Source organism: Glossina fuscipes, unplaced genomic scaffold (genome assembly GCF_014805625.2).
Source record: "Glossina fuscipes isolate IAEA_lab_2018 unplaced genomic scaffold, Yale_Gfus_2 2, whole genome shotgun sequence".
NCBI lineage: Eukaryota > Metazoa > Arthropoda > Insecta > Diptera > Glossinidae > Glossina > Glossina fuscipes.
The window spans coordinates 6,246,563-6,257,084 of NW_023998416.1; the positions used below are offsets into that span (position 1 = coordinate 6,246,563).

The window sequence follows — 10,522 nt, forward strand, 5'->3', positions numbered from 1 at the left end:
TTAACTTTGCTTCGTTCATATTGACTCGGATGTTTTATTGAGAAATATACTGCTTACATACGTCTTACACCAGGTCAGGTCATGTCGGCAAGAATCAGGCAATAATATCGAGTTCGCACTGAATTACTTGACTATGATAATAATCGTATTGATGCTGACCTGCTTGTGTCGTCTGCGTACACAAGAAGAAAAATTATCCTAAAATGGAAACTCACTGGAATAAATTTTTCTAACGTTTGGCGTGGCCATATCCCAGCCTTAGAAAATTATTTATTTCGGCTGATAAGTCTTCAAATCCCATCATTTGCCATGTTCGAATAATGCCATCTTACTTATCTCTTAGTTGGAACTAAATTAACCCAGTACGCTCCAACCGACATAAAGACATATATATGGGTTCAAAATGAGGAACGATTTTTAATCCTTCCAGAAATTACTAAATGATGCGTAAATGTGTCTCTCTTTTATTTATTACGTAACGATTCCAGTAATATTTTTCAGTATTTTCATCAACTAACTGAAACGCCTTCCAATCAATCAAAACTGCAAAGTGTACGTTTGAGATCATTAGTAGCAAGTATAGGCACAAGATTAAATCAATTCATGATATTATAGCATAATACGGAATGGCCGTATAAAGCGCATTTACGCATTTTCTTTCTTCTCATTCCAGGTACGGCACGAGAATATCATCAATTTTATAGGCGTTTCTATTGACCATGGCACGGTAATGATTTTTACCACATATTGTGCTCGCGGTAGCTTAGAAGATGTTTTAGGCAATGACGATTTACATTTAGATCACATGTTTATATCGTCGCTGGTCAGTGACATATTGAAGGGTATGATATATTTGCATGATTCAGACATTATATCTCACGGTAATCTACGCTCGAGTAACTGTCTTATCGATTCACGTTGGGTATGTCAGATAACGGACTTCGGTTTACATGAATTTAAAGCCGGTCAAGAAGAACCACATAAGTAAGCGCGAAATTAAAGTTAAACAAAATTTACAAAAAAAAAAATTATGTGTATTTGATTGAATTAATGACAATAAATGTTTTTTTTAATGTTTTTTGTATATAAAAAGTTTAAAAATCATAACTGTATGTGTAAGTGTTAAAGCATGCGAAAATTTATTATTAACTTTTACAGATTTTATTTACGTTTAAATTTTTATAACAAGTTTTTTGTATATCCGATTTTGGTATCGGTATATATAAGACTTTCTTCATCCTTACGTAGAAAAGACTTAGAAATAAAACGCTCCTTATGGAAAGCTCCGGAATTATTAAGAGATCCCAATCATCAACCTCGCGGCACTCAAAAAGGCGATGTTTATTCATTCGGTATAGTTTTGTATGAGATTGTTGGTCGTAAAGGACCATGGGGTGAGACTAATTACACACCGCAAGGTATATAAAGCGTATGCAAAATGAGACAATTACTTAACCGCCTTTTCGATGCATTTTCTTTTTATGTATTCTTATGCAGAAATTTTAAATTTTGTTAAGCAACCTGCTCGTTATCATCATGGCACACTGCGGCCTTCGCTTTTACAATTGGACATACCACTCTATATGCATCAGTGTTTACGTTCATGTTGGGAAGAGGATCCTGAAATACGACCTGATATACGTTTAGTACGCATGAAGTTAAAAGAATTGCAGGCTGGCTTGTAAGTAAACAAGAAAAAAGTTAAAACATTATACTCGTATCTTATATCACTTCGCCTGCCTCAATTCGAGAAGATGAAAAAGAGAGAGAAGTGAAAACACTAGAACACAACGTGGCGCACCACTAAATACTCTACCGTCGTATAACGACTTTTCATAAAAAAAGCATTACAGGGCAAGTGGTCGGAAAAGTGGGCCAATCCGAACGACGGTCAATACGGTTCCCTAGTACCAATTTCCATCAAAGTATCTCAAAAATTGCGTTGAAACAAAAAAAGGGTGTATAGAGAGACAGACAAGCTCGACGCGGAAAGTGATCGGTATAATGAAAGGTGGATCTCTGTTAAGTCTTTCTGTGTGCTTCATACACCCGCACGAACTTATTATACCTTTGCACCACAACTTGTGTAGCGTGTAATAAGACTTTTAAAAAAAATTACGATTTTTTCTTTCCTAATATGAAAAATAAGTGCGCATGATTTTCTTTTCTCAAGGAATTTGATACTCTTCACATATATTTGTCCTAAATATACTAAAAATGACATCTTAACAGTGGTAGCAAAAATGATCCGCTTCGACTTATTTTCAACAGGATTACTTTTCAGGCCAAAGTATTTTGAAAATTGCTACCTGTTCATTGGACACAAAGAACCTAGACAGACATTGGACGGATCGACATAGTGGCATATTTAAATCGAGTCAGAAAACGATGAAGATAACAATAAATATAGTTAATCTGAACTCGTTTCGGTTGCTACATAAACCTGCACAAACTTAACAAATCCTGATGTATAAGGAGAAAATGAATAACTTAAGGATAGCTTTTAATATATATATATAGTCAACTTTATATAAATTTTGTACGTATTTATATGCATACACATATATATTCATATATATATCTTGCTTAAAAAATTAACTTCTTTCGTAAAAATTTTAAAGAAACTCAAAATTTTTAAATACAACCATCATCTCCTTGCAGAGACTCTGTATATTATATAAATGTGCAAACATTTGTATTACATATTATATTATAAATAATGGGTTGATGACTATCACTCACCTCGGATCCCAGAAATTTCCACCGCTAGAACATCCATAACCTATGCGATAAATGGCAAAAGATCATAGCAAGCATGTTTCCATCCTTTACGCAAATTTTCTTCAACATATCTGCATTGAACTGAACCGGATCCAAGTTGAAGATCATTTCCTGGACTAATTTTGCTGGAGACGTTCGCCGTTTCATCGTTTTCAAGACTACAATTTTTTATACAGAATCTCGCAAACCATTTTCTATCTATTACTTCATTTAATACGTTTTCACCACAAGCCAATTTAATCATTTGAGTATTTGCCGCAACATTTTCTCCCTCAATGAAACCGAATAATATAATCTTTACACTTTCATAGAGTGTTAACATCTTCAACTCACTGCGAACAAGCAACAAAGTCAATGGTACATATACCTTAAATTTCGGGAGCATTGAATGCAATAGGCAGACATTATAAATCGATAACTTTCGATAATAAGTAGAAGCCATCTTTATAAACCCTTTTAGTTTCTTTTGAGGTTGCGCTATGACATTTGTTTTGATTTGTTTAATATTTCAATCCCAACATAAAGTCAATAATGCCTCCGTTCAAAATTTTTTATTAAAATTAACGTGCATCTATAGTTGACGGCATTGAAAGGGCATCGTGTCAATAAGAGAAACTTAAGGAATCTGTAAAGGAATTAGAATCGTGTTGCATACACAATCCTTCCGTTCAGTAAGAAGTGAGTAGAATACGTCGGCGTTTTTTATAATGCAAATATCTACCGATTTTTTTACGAAAATTCGGATCTTTTATATAAGAGAGGTGTCTGCTTTGTATACGAGTTAAAAAGATGACTTGTTGAAGAGTTGAATGCGTGCAAGAATACAACATGAGGAAAAACAAGCAAGAGAATCGTTTATTTCGAGGGCAACTCAATGAGACGCTTATCTTATAATAAGCATTATATATCACAGATCGGTTAATTCTGAATCAATGAATACAACTCTAAGGCGCCAAGTCAAGTAAAAGCTCTAACATTGGCATTTTCATGCAGCTATGAAAAATTTTGTTTCGAACACTGTCGGTTTAGTTTGGCAGTTGTTTCTCAGTTTAGATAATAAACAAGAAATTAATTGAATCCGTCACGTGGCTGAATTATTCGCAACATTTTCAGATGGTCACTTTTATTTTGCTCCCTTCATTATGCGCACTACACTTTCTAAGTCAAAACGTTCGTCATTATACCCCATCTTAATTGTGGAACACGAAAATTGTCAAGTTTATGCGGGTGAATGCAACATCCAGATGGGCTGGGGACAGGCTTATCGTTTATTATAATGATCGATATAGGGCGTCTATCTATCCATCCTTGTGTTCAATTCAGAGTGCGCAAGTTTTGAGATGTTTTGATGACATTTGGTACGTTGACGTGTCTTGGCTCAAGGACTGAGTGAGTCCATCGTTCCCTACAGTGTATTTATTTGCTTTTCTAACACTTTGCTCGAACAATTTGCTTTAAGTGCGAAAGATTTCCAATTGTAAAGAAGCTTTTAAACCTTTGAATAATCATCACAAGCTTCTGATCATAACTCTTGCAATTTGCGATACGAAGAAAGGAAACAAACTAAAGGAAAATCTAAGCTCAGCATTTTGTCTGTTTTATTTGTATCATATACACATAAATTTACAGGTTTCATCTTACTGACACTATTCCTTGTAGTTGACTGAAACCATTTGCTTTAATGTACGTTTGCGTGTAATTATTTTAAACTCCCTAAGGGAGCGTACTACTCGTGAAAGTATTGGTGTACAAAAGTCGTCAACCGACGTCAAATACCTGTGACTGTAACATACACCGCGCTCAAGTGTTCATCTCTTTGCGGCATCATATCATATTTCTTGTTATAAATTGCAATTGATTAAAGCATAATATTTGATGGGTAAATACAACCATAACTGGCTGATGATTAATTATTGGTTGCTTTTTTTACGCTCAAGAGTTTGAATTGATCATAATTGCAACAATACTCTGATGAGAGTTATTTACAAATATGATATTAATTATTTATCATCGCCATCATTCAAACGTAGCAACCTAACAATTAACAAAAAAAAAATGTGTATTTTGCGTATATGTGCCTTTAAGCCCTTGAGAGTTTAATTATTATATCCAACACAACCTTTGACAGAGGATGCATTAAGTTTGTGCGGATGGTAGCAACACCCAGAAGGTGGAGACTATCTCAAGTCCTTTCATCTTTTATCACACCTGTCGATTCAAAAACGCTTTCTCAATCGGTTGAACACACACACGAACAATATACGGGTAGACGGACAGACGGACAGACGAGGTTAAATCGTATCAGAAAATGATTCGGCGATTCTGAAAGCTATTCCGTGTCGATTAAATCTTGTCTGTCCGTCTATCCACATGTCTGTTCGCATATTGTTATATTCAACCTAAAGACCGGACATTTTTTCGAAACGCTTTGACCCACTTTTCTCGCCACTTTCCATCATTATATGAGCAAATGCATTAGGCAAAGGGGTGCAAGGGATGGTCGGTCGTATGTATCCTGTTTTTTTCTAACCTTTAAAATTCAATTTTTTTTTTTCTTAAATTAAAACATTTACTTAACATTTTCAATGTCTTTAATTTTACAGGAAGCCCAATATTTTCGATAATATGCTTTCGATTATGGAAAAGTATGCTTATAATCTGGAAGGTTTAGTGCAAGAACGCACACATCAATTGTATGAGGAAAAGAAAAAAACTGATATGCTGCTCAATCAAATGTTGCCAAGGTAATGTGCTTTTTCCTTTTTTTTTTTTTTTTTCTGTTCACAAAATATTTGATGTGACATTTATTAAGCATCATAAAACCGCTAACAAAAACCATTGACAATATGTGTATGCCTTTTAGGACTGTGGCCGAATCATTGAAACGTGGTGAGCCGGTAGAGGCTGAATGCTTTGATTCTGTGACCATATTATTCAGTGATATTGTGAGTTTTACAGAATTATGCAGCACTAGTACACCATTTGAGGTTGTTGAGATGTTAAATGATTTGTATACGTGTTGCGATTCCATAATATCCAACTATGACGTATATAAGGTAGAAAATATCATTCTAAATAAAAATGATGAGAAAATGTATTAACATTTTGCTAAACATGTCCGGTCTTGTTTCAATATTTCAGGTTGAAACAATCGGTGATGCATATATGGTTGTATCTGGCTTGCCATTACGTAATGGAAAACGTCATGTGGGTGAAATTGCTTCCTTGGCGTTACACTTATTACAAAGTGTTACTAATCTAAAAATACGTCACAAGCCAACAGAAACGTTACAATTACGTATCGGCTTACATTCGGGACCTTGTGCGGCGGGAGTTGTTGGCTTAAAGGTAACAGAGGTCTTTTAAAATAAATTAACTGTCAATTTTCTTGATGTGTCATTAGATGCCACGTTATTGTCTGTTCGGCGATACCGTTAACACAGCGGCGCGCATGGAAAGCTCTGGTCAGGCTATGAAAATTCATGTATCAGAGCAAACATATCATTTACTGGAAAGTTTTGGTGGTTATCAATGCACTGAACGTGGCCTAATCAATATTAAGGTATGTTAAATGACATAGAAAGCTTTAGGGCTCAGCTTGAAATTGTAGTTTACTTATATCTCATTATTTCATCTGTCCAAAAATATGGTTTACATTTTGAATTTATTTTTTTTCTTATTCAATATAAACAAAAAATTATTGCTACTTACATCCTTTATAAAATATGCGTAAAATCAAATCTAGAGACTCTTACTTAAGTCTTAATTTTTAGATATAGCGTTACTTTATAATTCGTCTCTTCACTTTGTTGGCTTTGAGCTTAAACATTGTTGCCTATAAAAACTCGAAAAGTAAAAGTTTACTATTTCTCACTTTTAACTCTTCATTTGTCCACCACGCATATATTCCCACACTCTGTTCAAATTGCTCTTATCGAGAATTCTGAATTTTAGTTGATTGCTCTAAATACGAATTCTCGCTTCCAAAACCTTGGGAACAATATTGAAAATTCCCATATAATCCCGTTCACCGTCAAACTAAGTGTATTTACACGTTATTCAATTTGTCATTGCATTTGCAGCGCACATAAATATGCAACATAAACTTGCATCTGCAATGCACACAACTATGCAATAACAACTTATTTAGCTTTCAAGGTATAGCAATAGGCAACGTAAGCTCCACATAACTACGAACCAAATGTATGCATTGGAAAAAAGTTTATTTTTCCTAATCCCAAGGAAATGTTCTACTTTTCGAGGAAGTGTAAGATAATATTAAAATTACTCACGATATGACTATAAATCATTTCCTTGTTTTCTTCATTGACTTTCTTAATACTCCATAATAATATCTTTTGCAAACCAACAACTGTTGCGAGCCATATACTGGTAAATGCATGGGCAATGAACCTTTAGAAAATAAACAGTTTCATAGAATCATAGCAAAAATCGCATCGAGAAAATCTACAAATAGTAATGCCATCATATTCTTCATCATTTCTTTTCATCCTGCACAGGGTAAAGGTGATATGCGTACCTACTGGTTGATAAGTCAGACTGAACAGAATGAATACCCAGTTGTGTATAATGACGCAACACCGGATTTAATAAGTAACAGCAGAGACAGTGAAAATTGTACTACCGCCACGGGTATAGAGCCTAGACATGTTTCATCTACATTTATGTACAATAAGCATGTGCTGCGACAAGTAGGCAGGAACAGTTTCAATGGAAGCAGTCAACAATTGCAACAACGTTTATGTTACATGAAAAGTAATTATTGTAATTGCGAAACGAAATGTCTATATAATCGGCGTTCAGTTGATGATAATGTAACTAATATTACCACTAATGCCAGCTTATCTCATCAAAGGAATAGTAAAGGTGTCGATAGCGTTGGTAACACCAACTATTTATGTGTATGTCGCCTAAAAGGTAGCAGCGGCGGCATATACGGACCACAACGAGGACCACGTTCAGCACCCGTTATAACTTTTAGACTTTAAAATTTAGGTTTAAAGCTTCTTTTTTTTTTATATCCATTAACAAAAATGGTATTCAAATTATTTTCATCCTTATATCCACATATAAAGAAGTCTAAAAAGGCGGGTCATTCATTCATTCATTCATTCATTCGTTTCATTGCAAACTTGCAAATGCGAATGAAAAATACTTTTATTTAACTTTGTTAACCTTGTTCTCAAAATTACCTGCAAACGAATGCAGATGAATTTTAAATAGTTCGTAGATAGGATGCTTATCGGACATCTGTTACTTAGATACACTTTCAATAATTTTAAGCAAATTAAGATTGAGCTCCAGTTAACCTCTCAGGGTTACATTACTTGAATGTCATTAGACTCGCCCGACAAGACAGTTTATAAATTTTATCTTTCTTACTCATTTAAGTTTGTATATTTATATCCGTGTGAACATTTTTATATTCGCATTCTTACATGTTGTATGTATGCTTAAATGTTCTACCCTAGTTTACATTTTACTTCAAGCAAAGTTCCCTCCATTGCATCAAAAAATTTGTTAAATTGATGGTTAACAGGCAACAATTAAATTGTTAAATATATATCCTATATTTATATGTTATAAAAAAAAAAAAATAAATAAAAATATGTAATAAATTTTTACAATTTTAAATGTTTTATAACGAAATTTTTCATGTTTTTAATATCAATGGTTCGGAGCGAACTATTCGCTTTTATACTTGGATTGAGAGAGGTTGGGTAAGACTATTATTTCATTTATAATGCCTTAAAGCAGACAAGGAAAGCTGAATTTATTTTAATGAATCCTCAGAGATTGCGAACCAGTTCGGCCACAAGGTTTGTCGATACCTTATTAGCTTACTTCAGTTAACGAGTAAAGATGATACTACTAGTTTAGTGTATTAGACATTTACATTCATAAGAAAGAGCAAAATAAATCTGAAATATTGCACAAGCACTTCTCCAAAATGCATTTGAAATGCAGAAAACACTTTCGTAAAGAGCAATATGTTCACCTACTTAGGTTAACTTAGGTCTTTTCAGAGATGCGCTCCATTTCCCTTTGCGCTTTTTTGCGATTATATCGTGGAATTTCTGTCTTTTTAACTGTTGAAAGCTTCCATAAATGCAACAAGCATACACGCCCACTATTAAGATTTGTTATCGAAATTTTCTTTTTATGGAGCCAACTTTAGTTGATGAGATAGGGAGAGCTTGGCAACTTGGCAATTTAATCAACGCTGCCTAAAAGTAGGCAATGAAAGCTGGATTTAATTCTGGATTCCCAGAGATTGCCAATCAGTTTAGCCTTGCGTGGTGTTCGCCCACTTATTCGTCGGATAAGCGGATGAAACAACTGAGAAATGAAAATGATAACGAATTCGTGTGTGTTCATAAGGAAGAGCAAAATAAATCTGAAATATTGTACAAGCACTTCTCCGAAATGCATTGGAAATGCAGAAAACACTTTCGTAAAAAGCAATATATGCACCTACTTAGGTTAACTTAGGTCTTTTCAGAGATGCGCTCCATTTCTCTTTGCGCTTTTTTGCGATTATATCGTGGAATTTCTTTTTTCTTCATACTTTTGAAAGCTTCCATAAAGGAACGATAAGCATAACGTGCATATTCGCAGACTATTAAAATTTGTTATCAAAATTTCCATTCTATTGCGCTGGCCGTAATTTAAGTTTATACTATCCTTTGTAAATAAGTAGTTAAGTGTTTTCTGAAGAACTTGAACTCGAGAGAACGAGTGTTTTTTCTTTGTCGATAAGGCAGATAAGTGCTAAAGCTAACTAAACTAAAATTAACTACCGAACGTGGCAGTCATTGTCATAATTTCTTCATTGCATATTGTTTTCATCTTCCACCTACATGATCGATAATTTTTCGAATGGTTAACTATTCCTGTATCCAGTTTATCACACAAAAGGATATTCTAGTAAACACAAAATTCAGTTTCTAAATGATTGCTAATGGATTTGAAGCACCAATTGAAGAAATAAAGACATTTCTAATCAGGCAAGGGATTTTCTTTGACTTGGCACAAGTCTTTTATTTATCCACCACCTGTTTATTTTATTTGAACATCGGAACAACTGTTGAAAGTAGATTAACACTTTAGATTGAGACTGAAAGTCAAATTTTCCTTTTGCTTTTTGTCAGATTTACTCGGGCGACTACCTTGCTTGGTTGCAAATACCTGGCCGAGAATACTTGGGATATAGGCTAGTGGCAACAGTTGAGAAGAAATGAAAATGTGCTCATTTGTTAGAAGATTGCCAGTTTCAAGGACAAAGTGAAACATTATGAAAGGGAAAAGCGAAAAGAAACGTGTAACTGATGCATAAATAACATCTCAGGCAGCAAAAAAATACTGGTTGTAACAGAACTTTTGCAAAGAGCTTTACAAACCTTCTCCAATATAGTTCATCTAAATGGAGAAACTTGTCGGTGCTGTACAGAGAAGCAATCACTGAAACAATTTTAAGACAAAAATGTTAATATAATTTAACGAAACAGCTTTTCGAAGACATGCAAAACAAGCAGAAAGTAAAACCATAAGATGTGCAAAGTCAAACAACACACTCAGATCAGGTTCTGCGGTCAGCAATTTGATGTATGTCCAACACCGGCATATAACTTGCTTGCATCTTCACTTCTATGGTGTGACGTGACATGGAAAGGGAAAAGAATCATATAATTATTTTTAAACCTTTCTATTTAGCATTTAA

General features: G+C 34.2%; 1 protein-coding gene across 1 annotated transcript in view; it reads left to right on the top strand.

Moving 5' to 3' along the window:
• Positions 1 to 8,035, top strand: part of LOC119634154 (guanylate cyclase 32E) — a 35,954-nt gene extending 27,919 nt beyond the window's left edge. Inside the window, exons 16-23 of the mRNA XM_038028117.1 lie at positions 674 to 984; positions 1,159 to 1,418; positions 1,498 to 1,681; positions 5,385 to 5,525; positions 5,645 to 5,837; positions 5,923 to 6,129; positions 6,185 to 6,343; positions 7,302 to 8,035. Coding sequence (XP_037884045.1) covers positions 674 to 984; positions 1,159 to 1,418; positions 1,498 to 1,681; positions 5,385 to 5,525; positions 5,645 to 5,837; positions 5,923 to 6,129; positions 6,185 to 6,343; positions 7,302 to 7,790 — 1,944 coding nt within the window. The 3' untranslated portion in view covers positions 7,791 to 8,035. The remainder of the gene's footprint in view (positions 1 to 673; positions 985 to 1,158; positions 1,419 to 1,497; positions 1,682 to 5,384; positions 5,526 to 5,644; positions 5,838 to 5,922; positions 6,130 to 6,184; positions 6,344 to 7,301) is intronic.
• The last annotated feature ends 2,487 nt before the right edge of the window (positions 8,036 to 10,522 follow it).